At 41.8% G+C, this 26,840-nt stretch overlaps 2 protein-coding genes across 6 annotated transcripts in view; one reads left to right on the top strand and one right to left on the bottom strand.

The window, feature by feature from the left end:
* The window catches only part of primpol (primase and polymerase (DNA-directed)), a 12,856-nt gene extending 4,391 nt beyond the window's left edge, over positions 1–8,465 (top strand). Inside the window, exons 4-14 of one of the 2 annotated variants that reach the window (XM_075462999.1) lie at positions 33–171; positions 394–541; positions 638–740; positions 864–1,015; positions 1,942–2,104; positions 2,186–2,283; positions 3,157–3,243; positions 3,565–3,673; positions 3,750–3,826; positions 3,910–3,956; positions 4,097–8,465. In XM_075462999.1, the coding sequence (XP_075319114.1) occupies positions 33–171; positions 394–541; positions 638–740; positions 864–1,015; positions 1,942–2,104; positions 2,186–2,283; positions 3,157–3,243; positions 3,565–3,673; positions 3,750–3,826; positions 3,910–3,956; positions 4,097–4,327 (1,354 nt within the window). In that variant the 3' untranslated portion in view covers positions 4,328–8,465. Of the gene's footprint in view, positions 1–8; positions 172–393; positions 542–637; positions 741–863; positions 1,016–1,941; positions 2,105–2,185; positions 2,284–3,156; positions 3,244–3,564; positions 3,674–3,749; positions 3,827–3,909; positions 3,957–4,096 lie in introns of those variants that run through there. The other variant, XM_075462997.1, reaches the window with a different exon arrangement.
* acsl1a (acyl-CoA synthetase long chain family member 1a) lies at positions 5,309–26,840 on the bottom strand. Of its 4 annotated transcripts, none has more exons than XM_075462996.1 (21): positions 26,754–26,840; positions 13,701–13,907; positions 13,191–13,305; positions 13,038–13,102; positions 12,836–12,937; positions 11,677–11,776; positions 11,361–11,536; positions 11,087–11,119; positions 10,783–10,834; positions 10,626–10,699; positions 10,134–10,211; positions 9,236–9,370; positions 8,946–9,080; positions 8,591–8,686; positions 8,397–8,469; positions 8,147–8,235; positions 7,481–7,597; positions 7,243–7,386; positions 7,018–7,119; positions 6,852–6,923; positions 5,309–6,583 (listed from the first exon to the last, which is right to left on the bottom strand). In XM_075462996.1, exons 2-21 carry the CDS (start codon positions 13,893–13,895, stop codon positions 6,443–6,445), a joined length of 2,094 nt encoding a protein of 697 aa, XP_075319111.1. In that variant the 5' UTR covers positions 13,896–13,907; positions 26,754–26,840; the 3' UTR covers positions 5,309–6,442. The 4 variants fall into 4 exon arrangements, with proteins under 4 accessions (XP_075319111.1, XP_075319110.1, XP_075319109.1 ...); XM_075462995.1 differs by lacking the exons at positions 10,134–10,211; positions 26,754–26,840 and adding exons at positions 9,992–10,069; positions 18,292–18,409; XM_075462994.1 differs by lacking the exon at positions 26,754–26,840 and adding an exon at positions 18,292–18,409 and having other exon boundaries at positions 13,701–13,902.

The raw sequence follows: 26,840 nt of genomic DNA, 5'->3' as shown, positions 1-26,840 counted from the left end.
CGCCTCAGTGCTTGACTTTTTCTTTTCCCCAGGACTTACACCCAGTCCTTGATGCACTGCTATGAGGTGATCCCAGAGGGTGCTGTCTGTAAGCTTTACTTTGACTTGGAGTTCCACAAACCTTCAAACGAAGGCTGCGATGGGAACTCTATGGTGTCTTTGCTTATCCAGGTAGGGAATATTTTTGTTTACCCATTTACAATTGAACGTGTCACTCTGTATAACGCAGTCTGCTGATCGTGATGTGAGGGCTTAACCATGAAAAGTAATCATTTGATGCCGGTTTTTGTAAACTGTCAACTCGCATATGTCTTAACATCTGAGTTTCTTATTGGTCATGTGGCATAGGGATGCAGAGTGTACGGTATGTTTACCTGTCTGTGTGCTTTCAAGTACGTCTGCGACAGGTTAATGGAGGTTTATGGGATCGAATGCTCTGCGGAAAACGTCCTCAACCTTGACTCCAGCACAGAGGAGAAATTCAGCCGACATCTTATCTTCATCCTCCAAAATGCTGCCTTCAAAGACAACATACATGTTGGTGTGTTCAGGCTTACATGGAAGCAATAATAACGTTCTTTCATGTGTATACATATTATCAATAAACTTTGACTGTTTTGCTTTTTTATTCCTAAAGGAAGGTTCATCCATGCGATCCTTCAGCCCGTCCTGAACAAAGCCAAAAGTGAAAGCTGCCTGGATGAAGGGATGAATTCACTGACCGAAAGCGGTGAAACTGGGTCAGTTTTTTTTTTTTTTTTTTTTACCCAGACTTGTGAAAGCCGTTTGTTTTTAATTTCCTTTCTGTCATCAACTTTATCACTTGGTATTTTATTTATTTTTTGTCAATGACATGTCGACAGTAGAACGCATGTCGATCCTGAGAGCAATCCACCAAAGGCAGCTGGGACGGCCGAGAGTCCGCAGAAGAAGAAGCGTAAGCGTGAAGAGAGAGACCTCGGCTTCCTGCGGGTGAAAAAGAAGGACGGCCACGACTGTCTCTTTGTTGATCTTGGTAAGAGGATGCAGATTTCTCTATTTGGCTTTTTACCCCTACGCACTTTCTGTTACATAGTCACACATTCTCCAATTCTGTCTCAAAACAAGGAGATGCTAAATATGAACATCGAAGCGGGTATGGTGCAAAGTCATCAAAGTGTTCTCCTGATGCTCTCTTAGTTGAAGCTGTGAAAACTGAAGTCATGATCTGAATATTTCGGGGCTGAATTTCTGAGCACATTCACAGCGTAGCGATCAGTACAACGGAAGGCATGTTTTGATATTTGACTTACTCATTAAACATGTTGGCAATTTTCCACCCTCGTATTTTGTGCAGGAGATTAGTGTTGACGCAAAGCATCCGTGCAGCAGAACAGCTACGTCACTAGAGGAAGTTTTACTCCTCACTTAATGAGAGGTGAGCATCTCTCTCATTAAGTGGAAAACAGGAAGTGTGAATTTGTAAAGCGTCTCTAAGTAATGGACAGTAAGTCGTTTATGATGCGTGCTTCTGCTATCAGCGGTCATGTGTAAAACCAGGCCCTCTCCCTCCGTGACTTGTGATGCACAGCACACGATTGTCTTCTTTGTATTCCTCATATTTGTACTCTGTGCTTGACTGTGTAAATTAGAGAGTGCTGGCTGGTCACTAGACGAATGAAAGCAAGATTCAGCCTGGATCTAAAAAAAATAAAATAAAATCACTTTTAAATCAGTCAGAGTTGCAGTGGCTTGTCTTCTAGATAAATGTTGGGAATCAGGCAGCGTCAAAAACTCTCTGACGTTCAGTTGTTTGTTTTTTTTGATTGTTTTGTTTTTTTAAGAGTGATCAGTGTGAGGCGTGTGTGCAGCAAGGGGAAAAACTGGTTCACATTTAACATGTTCTTTTGTCATAACACTTGTCTTTTTGTACATGCTAAAAGTTACAACTTATACAAACAGGCGTCTACACAAAGAACAGAAATTTCCGGCTGTACAAGTCCTCAAAAGTGGGGAAGAACGCCGCGTTCACTGTGGCAGAAGACAACAAGTTTCCTGCCAAGCCCGAGAAGGGAATTTCTGCAGAGGAATGTGTTTTTCTGGCATCATTGGTGTGTAATGTGAGGTACGATGTGCAACTTTAACTTTTTTGTTTTTTTCTTCTCCCTGCTTTGAGATGTCTGCTAATCTTCCTGCATATCATCAGTTTCACAGGTCAGAGAATTCTTACGTGGGATGTCCCAGAAACGCACGAATCTAAATCCTCTGCACCTCTTTGTCAGCAGGGATCGGCTTCCTGTCCAGGTAGCACTGAACCAGAAAGCTTTGTTCAATGCTCCTTTCACACACATTCATCTGTTTGCAGCCTGCTCAGCTGTGGAGTGTTCTCTGCTGCATGTGCTGCAGACAGCGCTGAGAGACTACTTAAAGGGATAGTTCGCCTCTTTTGACATGAAGCTGTATGACATCCCATATTAGCAATATCATTTATGAACATTGACTTACCCCCCGCTGCGTCCTGTGAGCCGAGTTCCAGCCGAGTTTTGGCGTCCACGAAGGTAGTCCGGCTAGTTGGCTGGGGCTAGAAAAATAAAGCGTCTTGCTTCTCAAAACAATATGCGTTCAAAAGAGTAATACATTTGCATCACAAAATCGTTCTCGATGAAAAAGTCAGACCTCACATCGCTTGGTGCTATTTTTGCCTCCCTTGATATCAATGCGTCAAGCCACCTAGTGATAGCTGCACCTGTTACGGTGTTTACTGCTTGGAAGCAGGGGAGTGCTCGGTCTGCTCTTCGGTCTGCACAGTTTACATTGGACACATTGATATCAAGGGAGGCAAAAATAGCGCCAAGCGATTGCTAATATGGGATGGCATACAGCTTCATGTCAAAAGAGGCGAACTATCCCTTTAACACTGGAGTTGGAGCTGCTGAGCCTTTTTTTCTTTATGATTTGTGAATTTCCCCAGTTTCTGTAGCTGTAAACATTTATGCCAAATTAATGTCTGCGTGAGGTCTAAATGGACAATCATATGTGCTCACAGATATACCAGTTTCACTGGAGTCTGCAGATTTTGTAAATATTATCACTGTTTTTTACCTTAAATCATTTTGAGTTTTAAAACATTTCTGATTTTTATTTATTTATTTTTTTTGTCTGCTGCTTTCCTAACAGACACGTTTTCTGGCTGCACGTCATCCCCTCACCAAGAGGTCGACAGATTTGTGTCAACCTTGGTTAGAAAGAATGGGATCCAAGGAAGTGAGTGTTTGACTGTCGCAGGACACAGTCACTGCCGGTTTGAAATCATGTCATTTGATTAAGCATTTCAAATAATTCATTTAAGATTTAACTTTAAGATTCTTCACTTCCACAGTGAATTTTGGAGACACACTGTCATCAGGGAGTAGGTTCCCATAGATGTTGATCATGTGGCTTGAATTGGTTTTGTTAAGTCATCAGTCATCGTAACAAAAAGCGTTTTGTGAAATGCAAATAGGTGTGTGTAGTCAAACCGGTCAGTAGTGTTGTGCAGCGAGTATTAAACCACCTGACTTTCATTATGTCTTACAAACTCAACAGGCATAAGAAGATGGAACTACTTTGCTGCAGAGCAGCTCCTCGTCTACGACATTGCCAAATACCGCTGGTGCCAAAATGTGCAGCGGTTTCATAAAAGCAACAACATCATGTACGTAATGATGTATGCTTCGTGCTCATTCGTGGGTTGTCAGTCTTATCTGATCTAACCTCATACTCCTCTCCAGGATTGTTGTGGATTTTAAAGAGGAAGTCTGGTATCAGAAGTGTCACGATCCTGACTGCAGGAACTTCAGGTCCTCAAGTATGTCTTGACCCGAAATTACTCCTTTTTTTTCAAGGAAACATAATTTAGGTGATAACATGGTGGTTATTTTACTGTTACAGGTTGTCCATTGCCACAGGAGATCTGTGTCAGCTACATCCTGACACTGGTTAGTGTTTTTTTTTTTTGTTTTTTTTTTAATTTTCACTTAAACTGCATGGAAATTCTGAAATTCAGTGAGCTAACGATCAAAGAGACTTTGTTCTTTGCAAGCAGCAGCAAGTGATCATGTCTACTGTTCACTGACAGGATGAGGAGGATCAGGCTTATTTAATGGACGACACCGGCAACTTTGAACTCAGCCAGGCACCAAACCAGGCCCCGCAGAGCAGAACGCGTCCAGTGGGGGAGAGTCCTGACGAGTGGGGGGATGAACAGGATGACCAGGAATATTTAGAGACTCTGGATGGCTTTGAACAAAACGGCGGGGAAATCTCAGACCAACTTCTGCTCACATGTATGGAGGACTTTGATTCCTAGTAGAGGATGAGGTTTGTGTCGTTTTGCTGTGTGGCTTCCAAAGATGTTGGTAACAAGTACTGGCATTTTATTTAGCATCTGAGCTGAGATAACAAATGATCCTACTTGTTATTTATGTTTTAAAATTTTGGTAGACACCCATAACAGTATGCTGGTGCATGTTTAAAGGTAAAACAATGTATCCATCCATCCATCCACTTCCACTAATCTGAAGTCAAGCTGCGGAGGCTACAGGTCCAAGAGGGCAACTCAAGACATCCCTCTCCCCAGTGGCTCTCTCCAGCTCTGCCAGAGGTATCCTGAGACACCCTGGCCAGAAAGGATACATAATCCCTCCGGCCAGTTCTGGGTCTACCCCAAAGTCTCCTCCCAGTTCCACGTGCCCTAAAATACCTCCAAAGGGAGGTGACCAGGAGGCATTCCTTTTCAGATTTCCCAAACTACCTCAGCTGACACCTTTGTGCATGATCTCATGACCATATCTCAAAGGCTGAGTCCAGCCACCCTTCAAAGGAAACTAATTTCTGCGGCTTGTATCCGTTACCATGGTGACCACATTCCCAGTCTGGATGGCCATAGAGTTGATGGACCAGAAAATCGAATGTTTTGCTCTTTAGCTCAGTTCCCTCTTCAGCAATCTAACTGTCCATCTCTTGTTTCATCCTACCACTTACGAACAAGATTCCGATATACTTTAACTTTTCCGCTGAAGGTAAAGGCCCACCGCCAACCGGATAGGAGCACTCCACCCTTAACTATTCAGCAAATTGCAAATAGGTTTTCATATGATTCATAATAAATACTGAGAAATGCTGCAGATAAATAAATACTTTAAATGTCCCTGAGATTGATTCAAACTAAATTATAGTGTGTTAAAAGCTGTTTATTCAGCTTTTAAACAACTTTAAATGACATGGGAGGCCTCACTCTGAACAAGCCACAACTGCAAACACAGAACTGGCCATTAAGAGAAGACAAAACTTGAATAAAAGCATTTATTCATGTCATTTGACAAATAATGATCCTATGGTTTTCATTAAAACTGCACATTTGCCCTTTTCACCCTGTAAGAATCACAAAAAACAGATGAGTTGTAATGCCAAGGAGTCCTCGATATTAGATGTGCAGAGCGACCATAATATATTGAAAACACAGGTTTTTTTTTTTTTTTTTTTAAATAGTCGTGCAGCTGAAGTGAAGACTGATTTCCGTGATCAGTTAAACACATGGAATTGCTTCAGAAAATCTGGCTTCTTTAAATGAATCCTAAGTACAGTTTTACCATTTTCCTTCCAAATCATTGTGCAATATACAAATGACACCTATGGAACTTCATCCTGCAGCCTGTGTGGCATTGCTATTTAAAAGGGCACTGCAAAGGAATCTCATGTACAATGTAGCAACATTCAATATTTTACATGCACTGTGAGATGAAAACAATGAAACAAAAGGCACACAAACCCTAATAGGCTGTTAACTAAATTCTGCTTTCAAACAGATGAGTGCAGTCTGTCATTGAGCCTGCAGCACTGAGACACATGGGAATGCAGGAGGTTGCAACTGGAGTATCAGGCCATGTACTCTGCATACAAATATAATTTTCTGGCACATACATTATTTACAGGTTTGATGAATGAGTTAAATATCAACTTAAATAGATTACCAAAAATGATAAATAGCTTGGTATATAAATAGTTGATATTAAGTCACTGTAAAGGCATTTTGCTCCCAAGACAAAATAAAAACAAACAAACTAGCTGAAATATTTTCAGGAGATTAACTCTTCTGAGTAGACGTCAGACGTCATGGTGGAAAAAGGCAAGAGGAACTCATGTTTCCCCTCTGATTTAAAATATGTACCATTTAAACATGTGCTGGGATATTCTTGACTGAGTGACGGCAGGGGGAACTTGGTTGTAGAGTAACCGAACAAGAGAAGGATAATAAACACTTTCGACCGAGATTCACTGCCCAAATTGTTTGAAAGCATTCTCTGCCCCCCTCAAAAAAAGAATGAGCTAAATCTTAACTGGCAGAAAGAAATGCAGAGCATCCTCCAGGTAGTTTATTTGGTGGTTTTGTGTTGACCCTTCTATAGAACTCCTTCATCACGGCTCACATCTTAATCCTGGCGTAAAGTTCATCGATCTGTTCTCTGAAGCGGTTTCGAATCTCGGTCCTCTTGGCCTTCAGGGTGGGCGTCAGCAGGCCATTCTGCACAGAAAACATCTCGGTGTGCATCCCGATATCTCTCACCTGCGGTGGGGAAAAAGGATTTGGAGTGAACAAGAGTTATAGTTTTGACAGTAAAATCAAAAACTGCTCATGACACTACGATGTGAAGAAAGCATTGTAGACTAAAGTGTGAGTGTGTAACTAAAAAAATAAAAGCAATCCATACTGCTACCTTTTTTTTTTTTTTTTTCAAAATAAGGTGAGACATGGTAGGCTTTTTAATATGTTAATAATCTCCCGTTTTGAGATTATTAAAGACTTGATAGAAGTCAAACAAGGGAACAGCTACCTGTTCAAAAGACTTGAGTCCTGCTTCTTTGCCCAAATTCAGCATGTCCTCCAAAATGGCTGCCTTCACATCCTAGAAATAGTCAAAAAAGGAAGAAAAAAAAAATGTTAGGCGTGTCTGAAGAGCGGAGGTGCAAGTTTGGATTGTTGCTTGTAATGACTCTGACCTTGTTAGTGCACAGCTCAGAGTAGGAACCTTCAAACCCTTTTTTCTTGGCCCACATAGGTAAAAAGTCTTGATCGGGTACCACAATCCCCACCAAGCACGCCTGGAAAATGACGACACGGATAAGATGAGGATGAAATGCAACCGTTTGCAGCATTAACGTCAGTACAAAAAAAACAAAAAACAGTTTGTGTCTACAAGAAACAAGAGTTGGAATATAACTAACCTGTAAGCTGTCACCATGAACAAATATCTGGGCCACCGGATCGCTGCGATTATAAACGGTTTCTATTTTCTCCGGGGCGATGTACTCTCCTTGTGCCAGCTTGAAAATGTGTTTCTTTCTATCAATGACCTTCAGAGTGCCATTCTGCAATAAACCAATGAGGCAATGCAAGTTTAAATCGGACCACAACGATAATCGGAACTAACACGAATACCGCCGTTCATCCTGTTTCACTTACAGGAAGCCATTTCCCAATGTCTCCCGTGTGCAGCCATCCGTCCTGGTCGATCGCCTCGGCTGATTTCTCGGGGTCTTTCAAGTAACCCTTGAATACATTTGGTCCTTTGACACACACCTAGGGCGACACAGGCGACAAATAAAGATTCAGCGTCCCTCCAGCATGCAGAGATTCCCTTTCATCCACTTGTATTACACACGTTTATCATGATCTGGTGGGCGGTGAGAGCACATCTGTTTCTAGCACTGATTAAAAATGGCTACTCTTTTGGAAGATCTATAATTAATGTTTGAATTTATTCATCAAATTAGTCGAGTATAGAAATGCAGAAAACAGATTATGAAGAGTTGGAAACCTTCAGAGTTGTGAGTTCAGAGTCGAGAGATTTTGCAATACAGGTTTTCAGATGTTGTAACGTGCACTTGTTTTGTTTCATGTGCACCGACGAACTGTTTCATACTCTGAACATGTTGAATGCTTTGTTTTGGTATCTTCAGAGATTTCTTTTTTTTTTTTGTTAATGTAAGCCACCATAACTCTTTAGAATGTCTGTAACCCAAATTGGAAAATTTCCAAAATTCAGTTGTGTTTATAAAAGGTAAAAGGCAAGTACATAATGTGATCCCATCCTCAGTTAACATGTTTGATAAGAAAGAATGCTCTTACCTCTCCCTCTCCATTGGCTGCCAGGTAATTCATTTCTGCTACATCAACAAGTTTTATGTAGTTGCAGGGTAGAGGAGGCCCGACGTGACCTGAGGACACAATATTCAGTCTTAGCTTTATGGTGCAAAAAACACCAGTGTCCTCCACACACTGCTACAATTCCTACTAACTAAATCCATATTACCAACGGGGCATCATTAAACAGAAACCACAATACTGGATGGTTCTTTGACAATTTTTGAACTTTTACCTGCTGTCCAGTCTCCAGGCATTGACATGGAGCATCCAGCTGTACATTCTGTCTGACCATAGCCTTCGTAGAACTGTTGAAAACATGGATATTAGCAGTTACAAATGAGAAATAAAACAGTTACAGTTATTGTTAAACAAAAAAACAAAAGAAATCTGCCTTCAGCCTGTGAGATGGGCGTGAAAGCAACTCACCTGACAGCCGAGAGCAGCTCGAAGGAAAGTGAGGATTGTTGGGGACACGGGGGCTGCCCCTGTGATCATAAGCCTCACACGACCGCCCAGACTCGCCTGCAAAGAGCAAAACACACACACTGAAGTTCAAATGTTGCACTAAAACTGGCTGCAATTTTCTTGCAAAGCACAAAACTTAAGGTGGACTTTCTAAAAGATTTTGAAGTTCTGGTCAAATCTTAACCTGTTTATCTACCATCTAATCTCACCGCGTGCCGTCTAACAGAGGACATTATCTCATTCAGAACTGACTATATCTAAGCAGTACAACCACCTTACTTTAAAGTAAAGTTAAACAAAAACATGGTCCCTTTACCTGTACTTTTTTGAAGATGAGTTTGTCCCACATGCTGTCCTTTCTGACCACTCCGTTTTTAAGCTCAGACTCTTTTCTTCTGAAGGCAAAATCCAGGAGCCATCTTTTCAGTGGTGTGTTGGCCTGACTAAAGACCTGCAGAGGAATGAGATCAAATTAGAATAACTACAAACACTAACAGACAACAAGTCAAAAAAAAAAAAAAAAAAAAGGCTGCACACCAGAGAGCCTGTACATACGGTGAAAGAAAAGTAATTAGAGTAACTGATAAAACAAACACATTGACCAACTTTGTCAAACATGCGGTTGAGGAGACGAGGGACGACGGGAAAGACTGTTGGCTGCAGCATTTTCAGATCGTCCATCAGGAGTCGAATGTCCCCTTGGAAGTAGCCTATTCGCGCCCCGTGGATGAGGATTACACCCTAAAGGAAAAGAAAGAAAAATAAATAAAGCTTGCGTATTCCAACAACAGCAAATGAAAATGGGGCATTTCAGCTGCTGTTCGCTGTGACACACCACATGCCCATTGTTTGTTATTCAAACCTCTTGCTGTCTGCAGATCTAAACTTTGCAATGTCATTTAGCCACACACACAGCTTCTCACCCCTGTATGGCAGCATGTGGTCGGGAAGGATTAGACACTGAACAAATGCATAAGTTATTAATTTAAAAAAATATATGTATAAATTCATTTCAATTTACAGAATAATATATTTCCATCGGTATTAAAAAATATATAATTTTAAAATATAAAATTTAAATTTTCCTTTATTCAGTTCAGACATACTTTGATTTTGAAGGCGTCAGTTACAATCTTGCTCGGCAAAAGTTTGGAGACATGCAGCCAAAGTGTTTCAACCAAACAATGTGAAGTTAGTGCTGTACATCGAACACACTTTAAATGTTAACGTAAGTAATCGAAGAAAGGTATAAGAAACTGAACACAGGTTTTCTTACAGCAATTCCAACTGTAATCCGTCTCTGGGAAAACAAAATGAATCCATTGCACTACACATTTGAAGGTAAGTAAGCCCACAACATACCTGCACAACCCTCTCAAACATGTGAGCTAGGGGGAGATAGGATACATGAATATCATGGAGGTTCAGCATGCTGTGTACCTGCAAAGGACACACAAAACAAAAACACATGCACGTATGCAAGTCAAGCACTCAGGTACTGTACCTCCACCACCCTCTCAAACATATGTGCCAGAGGGAGGAAGGAGATGAGTGCGTCTTTGCTGGTGGGTTTCAGTATGCCCTGAACAACACCGAACAGGGAGGAGAACACAGTACATCACATAGTTCAGTGTTTACATTGTATTCCCTCAAAAAAATCTCCGGCGTGCAGAGGTGCGCGTTTGGTGTCCAGAAAAATACGGTTTAATTTGACTAAACCTTTGCTGATATCGTCTTTAGGGATCAATATCAACTGGAAGTAACAGACGTGAATTGACTGATTTCTTTACTGATTGACTACACACATGTCGAGGAGTGAAAAGTCCTTTTTCCGTTTCTCTCTCTCGGGCTGCTGACCAAGTCTGACCAATCAGCAGCAAGGAAACCAGGGAGTTTGTAGAGCTTGTTACCACAGGAGCACATTTGAATTGAATGCATTTCTGAACTCTCTTCCCTCGAAAATTAAAGTCACAGTCTCACAGGTGTGTTTGTTTACCTCAGTTATTTTAATGAAAGCTGCGGTGTTAGAGATGATATTTCCATGAGTAAGCATTGCACCTTTAGGGTTTCCTGAGGGAGGACAAGGAGGATCAGACATGATGTGGAAGCAAAAGACGTTTCCCAAGTGTTAAACTGATCGGCTCTTTAGTTACCGGTAGTTCCAGATGTGAAGCAGACAATCGCGAGGTCGTCTGGTTTTGGAGGCTGTAATCAGAGCAGAAGTTACACTAATTCATATCATGAATTAATTTTGAGTTTAACGCATGTATGGGCATCCTTTTGCTACCATGCAAAAGCCAATCTTTCCCTTCGATGAACTCAGAAAATGATCCATGTTGAAACAAAGACTGTCATTGCAGTACATTCTGAAGAATTAGGAGCCATTTTTTTTCTCCACATAGTCAACACGTCATGTGAGGTTCTGCTCGCCTGAGCTGACCTGCTCTTGCTACTCACCACTGGTTTCTGATGGTTAGCTTTACCCAAAGCCTGAAAACAAAACAAAACAAAACCAAAAAGTTTGACCATGTCTGTAGGAAAATTGAACAGACTGCACATCAGGGCCCTATTTACACAGCCTGAACATGAGTTACAGCAATGCAAATAAGTACTAGATTTGCAAATGTACTCGGAGGATACATGTTGTAGTATTACACGGAAAATGTTGCAGGACTGATGATCCGCTCAAAGACAAAGATCAATAAGGATTCAGGCAGCTCGTCACTCTTACCTCAACATCCTTTAAACTCAGAATCTCAATGCCACTCTCCTTTCCCCGGGTCAGCAGATCACTGTCAAAAGCCTCCATGAGAATGATCGTCTTTACTGTTTTCCCTTGTCCAGCTACGCAGTCCAGAATCATCTGAGCCTTTTCAGGCACGTCGCAGATCACGGTGGACATGGCAGCTGAAAGAGAGACGACATCGAATTAACGACTCCTCTTTTTAATATCCGTGTCTGAGATCCGCAGCTTCTGTCTGCAGGTGAGGTGTAGTTAGTGATGATGGTGATTGATGAGGTTGTTTTTTTTTGTTTTTTTTTAATACCTTTTTCAATAATGTAGCCAATAGCCTCTGTGCCGAGTGTGTCATAAAGTGGGACAGCCACCAAGGAGTATGTGTAACAGGCCAGCTCTGAAATGGTCCACTACACAGAAAATAGGCCAACATTATGAATTCAAATTCCATAAAAAAAAATTAAAAAAACAACAAACAAACAATGCACTTAAGAATGCTGATGGTGTAGACATGAGAGAAAGTGGAAGACACACTGTATGGAGAGAAAAGCTTTAAAAAGGTCACAACTTTGCATTACATTATCATACTAAAATAATAATAAAAAGATTGACAAACAATTCAAACACACAAAAAACAATGTTTTCCACAGAAATTTCCACCAGCACTTGAATACAGCTCTGAAGGTGCAAAGCATTTCAAATTGTGAAACAATTAAAAAAAAGACAAAACAAACGACAAAAAATATAGAATAAATAAATAATAATACTCTGTTAGGGTATGTCTATAAATTTGGCACATCTAACTATTAATCTAAACCACTGCAGGTCCTTCAAGCTGGATGGGTTCTGCTGCTGTACAGTAATTTGCTATTGATCCTCAATCATGTCAATGTTTCATGTCAAAATGTTTGCAGTGAAAAATAAAAAAGGTTAAAAGCTTCCATTCCCTTTAAACCACTCGGGTGTCGCTTTAACAGTATTCTTAGGGTCCTTGTCATGCTGAAATGTAAACCTCCATCCCAGTCTCAATTCTCTGGAAGACTGAAACAAGTTCTCCTCAAGAATTTGACTTATTTAGTCCTTCATTTTAGAATTAACTTCCCAGGCCATTGCTGATGGCAAACATCCACGCAGCATGATGCTGCCTACACCATGCTTCGCTGGTGGGGAGGTGTTCTTGGGATGATAAATTTGGGCCACTAATTTTCCTTTATGTCCCCAAAAAAAATTCAGATTTAGTTTAATCTGACTAGAGTATGCTCTTCCATGTGTGGGGAATTACCAAATGCTTTTTGGGGGGCTGCCTTCACCAGCAAGGAAGGGAACAAGGGGCATCACCAAGCAAGCAGCGCAGCAAAGCAACAAAGGATGTAAATACTATAGAAATGTTAACACACCTGACTAGATAGTTGACTGCAAAGGGTAAAAAACAATAATGAAAGTGCAAAGGGTGATAACATTTGAGTTACCTCTGGCCTGTTCTGGGAAAAGATGCCAACATATTTGTCTCCTGTGTGAGACTGTCCTCTATGAAGGAGGGCGGATCCAATGTTCTCTGCTCTGTCTACCACCTGTGCAGACACAACGCATCATTTTTTAAATTTCAGGGAAAAGAATGGATTGTGGCCTTACGTGTTAACGTGCCTTCCCTCACCATCTTTCACACCTCACCTCTCTATAAGACTGCCACTCATACGGTTGGTTTGGTTTCCTCGATCCGAGACAAGGTCCATTATCTGGCAAAGGAAAATCAAACTCAATTTTTCTCTCTTTTCACTGCCTTCAAGTCGCTTCCTGTTCAGCTGATACAAATAATGCACTCACTTGATACTCTGAGTCCTCGTTGGAACACCTCGTATATTGTGCGTGCATCGTTGTAGTAGTGCGTCATGTGCTCGTCGCTGCTGTTCAGCACTGATCTTCTGGCATTTTCTCCACCCTGCAAAGAAAGTAAGATCCACAAGGTAATGACCGCCTGACTTCTACACAAACGCATTTGTGTGCCCACAAATATCGACAAAGCCCCCTTCACTTGCCATCTTTAGGTGTGAGATAAACTTTTCACTACTGCAAATGTTGGCTGGAATAAGGATGCCATAGCTTGCAATTTGAGAAACTGTACCAACATCAGCTGTGATTTATTTCCGTGATATGATCCAACAAACATTCCAGCAGAAGGAGGCCAGCTGGTAAGTTTTCTTTTGTACTTGTACTTTGGGCATGCTGCAGTGGACGGTTATTTCAGAGCATTTCCCACTACTGTAACCGAGGGCAGAAAGAAAACCAGAACTCAGGTGGACCCAGTAATATTGGAGAAGAAAAGACCCAACTTACTGGCATTTCCAACGACTGCATTCCAAGATCACACGGCGGTTTGAGGGCTTTTGGTCGGGTGGCAAACCAGTACGTAGTGATGGCAGCGAAGGCACCCATACCCATGAGCGCATTTGTGGGAAAGCCTCGGACATATTGCCGAACCTCATCCAGCTCGGGAATCCGCAGCTGTCTCAGGACTTCCTGAGCCTGCATGTCTGTTCTGCACTGATCCCGCCGAGAAACGGAGAAAACAACGTACAATTAGGACACTTTGTCTGATCCCTTGACTCCTTCGTGTGTGATTCAGTTTCATTTGCTCTCAGAGATTTGTGTTAAAAAAAAAGAGCCCCAACACCTCTGACATAAGTCTTGAGCCAACCCTCATTTCTTAATATTTTGCTTCCAAGGAGCCAAACTCTCCCGTAATCTAGTGGTCTAGAGCAATAGTTCTCCAGGCTTTCTGAAGGTCTTTCAAAGTTTTTCTTTGAACATCGGCTCCTTTTAATTGTTGATTTTTTTATTCCAGACCTTGTACCCGACCAATTACAGAGGGGTGAACCAGTGTTGTGCCAACAAATAACATGCAACTTAGCAAAAATATTGTGCCTGTAAGCACGTCGTTACCAGCAGCCTGTGGCAGAGACATCCCATTTCTTTAGTTGCATCTACAAAAAAATGCCATACAGCTCTATTTATATATATATATTATTTATTTATTTCTTTTTCTACATCAACAGCAGCGGAATAGTATTTGAAAGTGACGTCCTTAAGGGAAAAAAAAAGAAGAAAAAGACAGATGTGAGATGTGACACAGGATCCGAGAGATACATCTGACCCTTCGGTTGATCCATCTACTGCTCACTGAAGCCTCATCAGAAATGGTCTCCGTGGATGGGTGGCTGTCAAGAAGCCATTCTTACTCAAAAACCAGTGGCAACGGGTCTTTTGGAGTGATGAGCCTGGACCACAATCATTAAAGCAGTGTGGGATCATCTCCACAGAGAATGAAACAGAAGGCAGCCAACATCCAAAGAGGAGCTTTGGAATATCCTTTCAAGGAGCCTGGAGAACTATTCCTGAAGACTCCTTAAAGAAATGGCAGAACACTTGTCTAAGAGGGTTCAGGGAGTGTTGAAGAATAAAAGGTGCTCATACCAAAGATTGACTTTCAAGTTTGTTAGAATTGTAAAAACTCAAAAACACTTTTTACTTATATACTGTATTCTACTTCACTAAATCGCAGCACCCATTTCCCATATTGTTGGCAATATGTAAAGAAATAAAGACTTTTGAATAGTCCTGTAATCCCGTCATTTACCTTTAAATAATAGAGGTGGAGCATGAACAAAAGAAGAACCTCCTACATTTTTCTGCACAATCTGAATTGCATTAAAAAAAATAAATAATTGGGTTTCTGCCTTGGCCGAAGAGGAGTTCCCCGTTTTCAGGGGATTATTATTAACAGTCAACCCTTTCGATAAAGACCAAAATTAATAAACTAAAATTAACGAGAACGATTGGAAACAGGGGATCTAATCCTCCTTTTGGCAGAAACCAAATTGTGCAATTTGAAAGAAAGCAATCTTTCTCTTAAATTTAACAGCACAACCTTTACGACGCCAAAACATCCTATATGGCGCCTCTTAACTTATCGCGGTTCACCAACACTTTAAAGCAATACAATGTAACTTCTCAAAAAGCCCATTATGGAGCTCCCCCTACAGGCTGTTCTGAGAGCAACTCTAGTCCGGTCTCTTGCTTTGTCGGCCTCTCTCTTTCTCTTCCTTGCTTCATCAGTCAACGTCTTCTTCTGTTTCTTCGGTGCCTCTGCCATGATGATCGTACTGACAATGTTGCGCTAGCTTAGCCTTATTCCTGGGAGCGTGAGAGGGGTCTATTTGTTTTTGCGGTAGGTGTGCCAGAAAGCAAGTCAAAGTACTTCCGCTCAGCTCCCGGGCCGGTCCAGCAACGTTACATAGCGCAGTTATTCCAACTCAGACCCCCGAAGGGCATAGGAGACAGGCCAATCGTAATATTAAAACTCATTCTAGCCGCACATTTTTTTTCAAGCTGTTATTTTAAGGTAGAAATGTTACATAGAATTGTTTTAAAGCACATTTCTCACTGTCACGCTGCCTCTCATTTAATGTATAGGCACCCTATATATGCAGCCCCTTTTTCCTCCATCATGCGTATGGTCACACACACCAATAAGCATAATGGGGGTTTTGTTTTCCCAGAGGGCACTTTGACATAGTAGAGGGTGGACGGCTACTCTAGCAACTGACCTCCACATATTTGTCAATTGCCAGCTTTACACTAAATTTTGCTAATTGATGCATCCACCACGTTTATGGCATTTTGGCAAAAGCTACAGTTGTTTATGAATGACATGAAAATAAACTCAATGCATGTTGATGCAACAAAAACACGGTTTAAAAGAAAAATAAAGCTTATGGGATAAATCCACCGTGAATCAGCCCTTTAATGCGGTCATGATCGACCACTTCGCAACTGCTGCCTTCAGTTATTTGGATTCAAGTTCTGACAAATATACAATTTACAATATCTAATACGTAACAATAAGTTATGATGTGAAAATATCAGACAGATGAATACAGAAATTGTGGAAAAGCTAAAAACATGTTTCAAATACCCCCGAGAATTGACTTTGACTTATTTTTAAGTGGCCCTGGAAAACCACTACATGTAGAAGTAAGAAAACTGACCTCTTTTTTTTTTTTTTTTGTTAAAACAAAGACATTATTCAGCGGCAGGACAAGCTAGAACTTTGCCCGCTCTGAAACCCCCCTGCACAGACAGGCAGCCACAGCCTGGACACTGAAAACTCCTCAGAGAGGCTGCTCGCTCTGGTAAGAACATCGATGACCTGCTTCACTTAGCAAGTGGTCGTTTGCTGCTGTATTGCCGTCCACTTGAAACCAAATTCCTCTATAAACACCAACATGGCACCACATGGCCTGTTAATGACACAGTGAAGTAGGTTTGTAGGTACTCTTAGTGGCATTTTAGGGTTTGTAATGTCTTAGAAAATTAATTTGAAAATCTCGATGTCCAGCCCTGCATTCCCAGGTGAATTCCATATTTGCGAAGTCAATGATTCATCAGAAACATTGAATTTCAACAAAGCTGAAGCAGAACAGTGGGTGGGTGTCTAATCAGGCCACAGGAGCTGACCAATAAGAGTAGAGAAGGCTTTTCCAGAGGCTTCACAGGAAATATGTAGAGATGTGGAGGCAAATAGCACTTGGCGTGCCGTTTGATGGGAACCTTTTATTTTTCTTAATGTTAATACAGCTTATTAACCAGTTTCCCCTTTAAAGTAATCTAATTTTGTCTTTTTAATTCATTTTCAGGAGAAACTGATTGTAAATGTTAGTGAAGTGTCAAATTCTTCAAAACAACATTAATGTATTTGAAAGGACATAAAGAAATGAGTGACTTAAGAAAACTTTTAGTGGCTGCTCAACATGCTTTCTGTGAAAAAAACAAAAAAAAACTAATACATTTTAATTGGCCCCACTAATATCAGGTCAAATGGTTGAGAAATGTGTTGTCAAAAGATCCGTCTTTGCAAGTGTGCAGTTTTCCTTTCCAGCTCTTTTGTTGCGGACAGACAGGAAGATGTGCTATCCTATTCAACAGCTGTGCACTTGGAAACAAAGACACAGAAAGGAAATATGACTCCGCACACATTTTCTAATCACAAGCCTCAATGAAGTCATACAGACACAGCCACAGACATTGAACCACTTGTTTCTGTAGGGAAGAAAAGCTTTCTGCTCAGAATATTTTAGAGATGACCTCACTGGGCTGGTGTCCTGGAGATATCGTTCAGCCCTGCTAAAATTTTAATATCAACGTCAGATACGCCAGAATTAGAGCAGCTGCTGAGAATATTAACTCCACAAGAAATGGAAACGAGTTGAGCCTACGGCAGGGAAGATCAATTTAAACTCTCTGAGAAGGCTAATTTGCAACCATTTTTAAATGCTAAAGTCTTAAAATAGGCTCACATCATTTAATAGCATAGTCCTCATCCAGTTTATGTTGGTCTCTATTAGCTTCACATTCCTTTTCAGCTTATCAGGGCATTCAGGTCAAACCATCTGACCTCTGGATTGGAGGTAAATGAAGTGAACAGCCTTCACAGAGGTAACAATTGACTTCTCACCTACTTCTATTATTACCACCATGCCCATGACAAATGGGACTAATGCCAACTGGGACAAAATGGTATAGAAACGATGCCAAATAAACGTAGAATTCAACAAGCAGTCTGTGCCGAAAGGAGATTTTTCTAAATCTAACTTCAATATCTGAACCGCAAAGTACCAGTACAGTCCATTAAATATATTCAGCAGTCATGTTTGTCCTTCAGGGAAGAAAAAAAAAAATGACTCCGCATTAAATCCCACAAATGGTTTAGACTTACAGGTGTTACCATTACTCAACGTAGGGGGGGAATAAATGATCACACCAACTCCAAGTCATGTCCACATCAATTTCAAATTCTGCTCAAAAACACATTCCGAAAGTTCAGCTCAGATTAGCGACAAACCGAATAATAATTCATGTCTGTACTCACAGTCCTGCAGCGTGTAAATGAAGAAAGTTGGGGATTGTGTCCAAAGTGGAGACGTGCAGTTATCTGAAAGTCCCGGCGCTGCTGCAGTAGCTATTAGAAGGACTCATACTGACCTCTAATAGTCCTCTGAAGTTCTCACAACTATGAATAGCAGAAACACGCCCTCTCTCAAACAGAAACACAGACGCATGAGACACCCCTTTCCACTCACTACGGCTCACAGCAGCCAGCAGGTTGATCCAAAGGTGTTTCTTTTTAAAATACTTCAAACCCATCTAATAAGAAATTGGCTCTTTGCTTTCACGAGCACAGTCACAAATGTTAACGGTGAGCACGAAGGCAAACAAACAGCTGCAAGAGATTCAAGCATTTTTCCTCACAGATGGTTTATTCAAGAAGGGACAAACAATATCTTATCATACGTTATGTGGACACAGCAACAGCAATTCTCGTGTTGCCGAGCATCAATACAAGTAAAACTGTCACAATAAAGGGAAACACACCAATTACAACAGAGTCTGTGTGTCATAACCGGTAAGTGTGTTGACTGATACTTTCCTGCATTTTTTTAGTCTACACTAAATGCGTGCACCAACACTGACTCACCCGACATACACATGTTCAAGTCTGAGCATGTATGCAGATTCCAGGAAGACGTTGATGTTTCCACTTCTTTCACTGAGATTTTAACTGTAGTCTCAGTTCAGGCCATTGGAACCTGTAGTTTTAAGTGGAAATTAAGTTTTTTGAAAATATCATACGGATTCATACATTTACCCGTTCAACTCGTCAGCCACAACGAAGAGAGTGAAAAAGTAGTCCGAGAGTGCATTAAGTTAACTAATCAGTACTGAATGTGGAAACTAAAATGCGAATGAGTCAGAGTAGAGTGGGAAAAAAATGGGAATGAAGCAATGTAGAGGGAAACTATTGTAGTTTCATCATTTTACAATGTATTTGAATATAGTACATTTAAAGTGATCTATATTTGATGGACATAAAACCTAACAAAACCAAACTAACTGTTCTGTGCAACGTTGACCTGATACGTATGTTGAGCGGTTACAACACCAACTGTTCTTCATCCACAGTTAGAGGGCGAATCTTACAAACGACGCCTCCACACACAACTCAACTTGATTTTTTCTTTTCAAGTTTTTCCAAGTTTAACCTGATGAATATGCGAGTGTTGCATTGATCAGCGTTTGATCGAAGGCAGAGGGGGAAAGATTGTCATCCTGAATGTCCGGCTGTCGGAATATCGCCCAAAGATATCACCGCCGTTTGTTTCGATTAGTGGTGCAACGGATCATCATTGATCCGTGATCCGTTCGGATCAATTATTTCGGTTCGGCACACACATGATCCGTGGATTGATTTATGAAAAAAAAAAAAAATTGTGCGCATGTTCAGTCCTCACACAGCCGTTACCATTCCTGCTAGTTCCAGGGACAGAGCTACTTTCCACGCTCTGGGTAAAAGTCTGCAACAGTTCCCTCTTCAATAAGCAAACAGTCCTATGGCTCGTTTGTGATTTATTGTCCTCAGCGTACAACATGTAGAACAGTGGGCAATGGAAAATAAAAGACTTCGGTGACTACAGTAACGATAACTGCTGCCTCTGTCTGTTTCCATATACTCGCGCTGCCAGACATAACACGTAGCTGACATAGCGATAGCTGACATAGCGATAGCTGACATAGCGATAGCTGACATAGCGATAGCTGACATAGCGAAAGCTGACATAGCGATAGCTAACATAAAGAAAACCAGGCCACGCATTTGCAGCGACATCACCCCGGTGTTTCACTGACAGGAGTGAAACCCAAAGCGGGTGAACAACCGCTCATCACCGCAGCATTTAGGCAGCCCCTTCCTTCACAATCTGACCGGGCTAAAGAGATCACAAACGCTATCGGTGTGTTTTTATGTTGCACTGTAAGTTGTTTTTCTTTGATTATGTTGAAAAGAAGATGTTAATTGTGCACTTTAAGTTGATTTTATATATTTCAATTTAATAATTTAAAAGTGTTAATAAACAAAAAGACAAAACATGTTTATTTGTCTTGTCTATTTTTTTTTTTGCTGATCCGAAAAATGATCCGATCCGTGACTCTGATCCGAGGAACGATCCGAACCGTGAGTTTTTTGATCCGTTGCACCCCTAGTTTCGATTGGTTAGCTTTTGTGTGGGACAGCCCATAATCAGATACTGCTCACCCAGATTGATGCAGGGAGAAATATTAAGAGCACATATATATCACCTGTACTAACAAACTAACAGAATATTTATTCTGTTAGTTTGTTCACTAATCAGTTAACAATGATGAAAACTATGTGGAAACTAAAACGTGAATGAGTCAGTGTAGAGTGGGAAAAAAATGGGAATGAAGCAATGTAGAGGGAAACTATTGTATTAGTTAACAAACTAACAGTGAAAGAACTGGAAACATCAACGTCTTCCTGGAATTTGCATACATGCTCAGACTTGAACATGTGTATGTCGGGTGAGTCAGTGTTGGTGCACGCATTTAGTGTATCCAACTTTCCTAAATGAGCATAAATACTATATATTTTCCTTTTTTTTTAAACAAAACGTATCAAATTAAAAACCTCTACCAAGAGCTTTAGAAATGTCAGGATTTGCATGCTTTGTTGGGTAATAAACTCATTCAACTACTTTTGATTCTGACATGTCTGTGTACAATTATTTAGTGTAAAAAAATGAACATGAGCACAAATCCCGTCATCTGAGAGTCCAGTTCAGGCTTTCTACTTGTAAATGTGGAGAATTTTTTTAATCTTTCCTGAGATCCGTTGATTTAATAAGGATTTGCCGTTTTAACACACCTCCTACTTATTTTATTTGTCATTTTACAAGATACACGAGTACAAGAGAACTATCCGGTCAGTTAAATGGTTATTAGAGTCGCACTTTAAGAGTGTGTCTTTCAGTCAGGTGGGCAGCAGCAGGTGCCATCAGTGTCATACTTGGCCAACAGTTGTTGGAGGTAAAAGGTACTCCTACAACCCCCCACCCTCCACCACTTCCCCTCTCCATACTTGGCCTGGGAGGAGGACAAGCCAATGGCAGAGCAAGTCCACCAGTCACCCCACACCCCAGCACACAAACACAAGACACTGGAAAAAAAAAAGTGGGAGGGCAGTAGGTTCATTTGACACATAACAGAACATGAAGACAGGCTGGCAGCAGCCTGCAGCTCACAGGAACACCACGGCTCGGCTGTTTCATACAAGAAAAACTCAAACCGCAGCCAGGAAGTTACAGCAATAAAACACATAGTTGGTCAGTCAGACTGAATTCCACTAAAATGCTTCAGTTCTTCTTTGCACTGACATTAAAGAGACGTCTGAGTGACTGAGCAGCTAGTTATCTTGAGTGTCAAACATCAGCTCAAGCCATTTAAGCTCATCATGTCACCCTTATCAGTGGAGGATTAACACATAAAGCCTTTAAACACACAAAAAGTAATCCCATCGCGGCGAGACGGGTGCCTTAAGATCTCAGAAGCAGCTTTCTTTCGGCCTAAAAATCTGCATAACATGGACCATCCAGAATGCATCTCCGCTGTTGTGTCAACAGCAGAAGTGTAAGTAATCAAACTGTCTGCATGGCTGCACCATGGCTGCATTTGGAAGGACTATGAACTAGATTATTGCCCCTTGTTCATTCAGATGAAGGCTGTTCACTGATGCACACACAGAGAGTGGTCGTTTCAGATCACAAAAGCTTCAGTCGTTGGCCAGAAATCAAATACTGCTTTTTTTCTTTTTCTTTTTCATGCTGCTGTATGAAATCAGGGTCAAATTGTTTGAGAAGCTGCTATGAATCTTGATAGTTTGAAATTTCAGCTATCTTTGAAAACTAGAGAGGAAGAGGAATACTGGTTTTCAGTCCAAATCAGACAGTGAATGTCCAACTTCCTCACAGAGAGTCGGACATGTTGCAACACACTGAGCTATAAGAATAGCAAGTAGAAACACATAAAGTGGTTAATATCTGGCTCTGTTGAATATACCGTATTTTCCGCACTATAGAGCGCACTGGATTATAAAGCGCACTGTCAATGAATGGTCTATTTTCGATCTTTTTTCATATATAAAGCGCACCGGGCTATAAGGCGCATTAAGCGAAACAAAACAGTGTTGTTGCTGTTGCCTGGCAGTTCAGTGATGATTCGAAAGCTAAACTTATCAAATCGGCTCGGTGCATGCGCAAAACCACAAAGTAGCAATTCTCGACAAGTAGCACAAATCGACTGAACACCGGCCTTCGTGAAAACTCGGACCACAGTTGAGACCGATACCTTAGCCCAGGCATCCAAGATCCATTGGCAGATAGTAGCGAAAGTCGCCCGGCGCTGTCTTCCTCCCTGGGTGAATGTATGTTCGCCTTCTGTCATCCACTGCTCCCACGCAGCTCGCAGTTTAACTTTGAACGCCCTGTTGACACTGATATTCATGTCCCGTGCTAACGCTGTTGCCTTCAGTCGAATAGAGACTGTAGAGACGCTTCTACCCGCTGCTCTCTGTTCAATAACCCACTGTTCAATTTTGTTATTATTATGGTGAATCACAATATATATTACTCCGCTACGCTCATGACTACTGTAGCCGTAATGCTGCGGTGCGGCTTTGTAGTTTACCAAAGTCTTACTAAAACATTTTGACAGAGCGCCGTGTACCACACAAAATCGCTTCGGGGTCCGTAAGCTAACAAGAATAAATCCATATATAAAGCGCTCCGGGTTATAAGGCGCACTTTTGTTTTTTGAGAAAATTATAGGCTTTTAAGTGCGCCTTATAGTGCGGAAAATACGGTAGATTGGCTGGTCGCTGACAATTCAGCAGTTTCACAAGGAGCACAGCCTGCCCTGAGGGAGGTGGTTTTGTGTAAAGATGAGTCGAACCTCTGACATATAGATTCTTAGTGGTATGGGCGGACGCTCCTAGGCAACTGACAGAACAGTTCAGCTTGTGTTTTTTCTTTTGTGGTGGATGAGGAGTGAGCAAAAAGAGACTCTCTTGTATGAAGTGAATATTCTGTGTGTTGAATATAATGCAGCAGCTGACAGCCAGCAAGAAGTCACAGAGAAAAACAGGCCGTTTGTCACTGTGCGGCTACCGGATGATTGCCGAAGCTCACGTGGCTTCACTGTGACGTCTCCCATGTGCTTCAACCCTCTGCCTGACTCGTGTCCATCCTCACTCAGTCACATTCAGCCGTAGTTTTAGGAGCCAAAGGATGACCTTGTACAATAAGACCACGCTTAAGAATGCAGGTCCTGACCTCCCCCCACCACCACCACCACCATCCCCCCCTACCCTTGAAACCTCACACTCCTTGTCATGTGGCCATGCAGTGGAGAAATGTATAGGCGGAGGGAGGGTGGAGGATGGGATTTGGGAAGTGGAACAAAGTTCACACCCCCGTCAGCAGCCACCAACACAGCATCAGGGCACACTGCCTACACAACACAGGTCAAAGACAGCCTGCCACGACGCTGAAACTCCCGTGTAATATGATCCTCTAAAGCTTTTTAAAGCTGAACTGCTGATGTTCAGTATTTATCCGGAGCAGCATCTTTACTGATCGTGTCAGCCCGGACTAACCAGCCAACACCAGAGCCGAGCGGGTGTTGTGTAATGACAAACACTCATCTAAAGAAATGTTCAATATGTTATTCTGGAAATTAGCTTTTAGCTTTTCACAGCCAACTTTTTTCAGCTGAAACCACGATGCACCCATCACATATTCAGGTGTGCAATAATACTATATAGGAGCAGCTCTCTTGAACGAGCAAACAAAGTATTTATGGTGTCACACCAGTAAACCTTCAGCACCTGACAAGATGTTACACAAAGCATACTTTTAAAGTGGAATGACTGGGCCCCGAGAAAATTTCATCTTTGGGTTAATTATTTGTTAAAGTTTCACAAGGAAACCATTTTTCAAGAAAACAGGATTCACAGAAGGACATTCTCTTTAAACTCCATGCTGAAGCATGACAATTTGAGGTTTTTCCAAGCCTTAATTTGCCACTTTCACATGATTCTTTCAAATTCATTTCACACGGTCAGAGAAATCAGTAAAAGCTGTTTGGGATTATGGTTTTTTTTTTTCTTTAAGTCTTCTCTGGGCTGAAATATGTTATAAAGGTCACGTGTCAGAGCTGATTGATGTGTAAACATCGCTTCTTTTTGCTTGCTTCAATGCCAAAATAGACAGAAAGCCTCATACTGGTTTTCTCAAATGACCAAAGAAGACCAAAAACAAGGTGGCAGCTTGCGCCCCGACTGACAGCACCACAAACCCTCCCTCTGTTTGCTATGATGAAAGCTGCTCCTGTCCTCAAAGGAAAACGCATGATTGCATCTGATGGTCACTTTGCTGACTGTTAGCTGTACATGTGACTGCACTGAATGGTCAAAACAGCACTAGAAGAAAATAGACAATCACTCGCTTGACCTGCATTCCGCAGATCCCTGAGAGAGGAGGACTGCCGTAAAACATCTGAAGCGCTAGGTCTGCACCCCGTCTCTTCATGGCTCAAAAAAGAGGTGTTTTTTTTCTGTTTCTGTCTTTAAAGTGCACATCGGGGCTCCCACAGTTGATTTCCAAACTTCAATAAGTAACAACTATCAGTCTGTCGCTCCTAGCCTGAGTGGTTTTGGTGTCTTGTCGAAGCTTTCAGGAGAAATAACAGAAATCCTCACTCTGCATATATTGTATAAAGGAAGTAGAAAAGGTTTTGAGGTATTTAAGTTTGGAATATGATTGGCAATCTTATGGGACTTTCGGACTGCGGGGACATTTGAAAGGTTCTGAGAACTACTGGATACATCTGGATTCCTCTTCTTTTTGGTGTCCGCGCCATGAGAACTGTTTTTAATCGGATCGTTTTTCGTTTTTCTTTCCTACCACGAGGGGAACCATCTGTATAACGAATGGTGACTGGATGAACGCTTTAGCGCAACACTGGAACCCACCAACACACCGTAAACTTGGAAACATTAGTCAAAAGTAACCCAGTTCCTAACATTAGCCTCTTAAAACTTAAAGAAAACGAAGAGGAATGGAGCTTTAAGCTGCTGTTTATCGGGCCTCACCGCACCATTCCCACCAGCTGGGAGTGGCATTTTTCAGCCTTCCTATCTTAGGTGCAAATGCAACCAGAGAAAAGGCCCTTGAAGGTTGTTCAAGACATCATCGATCTCCTCAGTCCTCTTAACTGGTCATTTAGTGTAAAACCGGGCTAGCACAGTAGACTGGCTCAGTGTAAAGGTAAAAGAAAGTTTCAGTTCCAGCTGTATGACCATGGCAGTGTCAGAGACAGTAGTATAGTGAAGGAAAGTCTACATTATGATGTTGGAAAGCACGTCTGTAACACGCTGAAGGTGTTCGAGACAACAAATATGTGGTCAGAGCCGGTATGTTGGGACCTGAGCCTCGGTGGAGCTTTTGGTCTAGCAACACGCGTGTGCTGGCATTTCCTCCAGTTGCTTGGCAACTGTTGCTTTCCCCTGAAATAACACAGCCTCCCTGAAAACATCAGTGCGGTCATGTCTGGTCAGAAATGTAACATCGAACTCAGTGTTTTCCAGCTCTCAGATAAGGATGTCAGAAACTCAGCACTGGTACCAGGCTCTGATGCACGCTCGCTGCTGAAGTCTGAGCTTTGATATTCTAGGAAAATGATGCAAACTTGCAAGAAGGAAGCAGCTCATTCTCAGATTTTTTTTCATTTGTATTGCACATGAGAAACTCTTTACGCGATTTATGTGTCCAGTCCCGAGCTGCTACTGCAACTTCTTCATGAATGACAGAGGGGATTGCATTGTTTAGTAGGTCTTGCGCGTGCGCGCACCCCCACACACACAAAGACAGTGAGTTATTAGCGATGTGGCGGGATGCCACCACATGAACCAGGATATAAAGGTTTCATTGTTCCTCTCACACACCACATATGACCGTTAACCAACCAACAGCAAACTACAGGGAAGTCGTGTAAGCGACAGTAGGCGCGAGGGAGACACGCAAAAAAAGTTCCCATACAAAGTACAACTGGACACTCCGTTTCTTTTCATCCCTGATGATATCCGTTTTCATTTCATAACAGCCCCGCGCGCACGCACGTCTCTCGGAAAGAAAAGGAAAGAAAAAAAAAAAGGCCTCGGAAACAAACACCCTATTTTGATTATAGACGCGAAGCTGAACGCGCTGTTAAAGAGGCCGCTGCGGGATGGACGGAAATGGAAAGATGCAACACGTAGAAAAGAATACAAGAAGCGCCTCGCCTCTGATGTATTCAAGGCAACAATAAACGCAGGCTTTCCGCAGCTTCGCAGTTTGCTCTCAGTTCTGTAATCATGCCACAGAGCACCCAGGGCCCAGCTACGTCTGAATATATCAATTTCACGGCGGATATTGTTGAACCAACCTGCGTGCTGCTGTAGACTTCAGCGTGATTCTTGAGGAAGAAGCGACAGCGGCGGCGGCGGTCTATGTTTAGATGAGCTGGTGAGGC

The sequence above is a fragment of the Odontesthes bonariensis genome, chromosome 4 (genome assembly GCF_027942865.1).
Source record: "Odontesthes bonariensis isolate fOdoBon6 chromosome 4, fOdoBon6.hap1, whole genome shotgun sequence".
Lineage (NCBI taxonomy): Eukaryota > Metazoa > Chordata > Actinopteri > Atheriniformes > Atherinopsidae > Odontesthes > Odontesthes bonariensis.
Note: the sequence above shows the minus strand (reverse complement) of the source record. Positions and strands in the feature narration are given on the sequence as shown.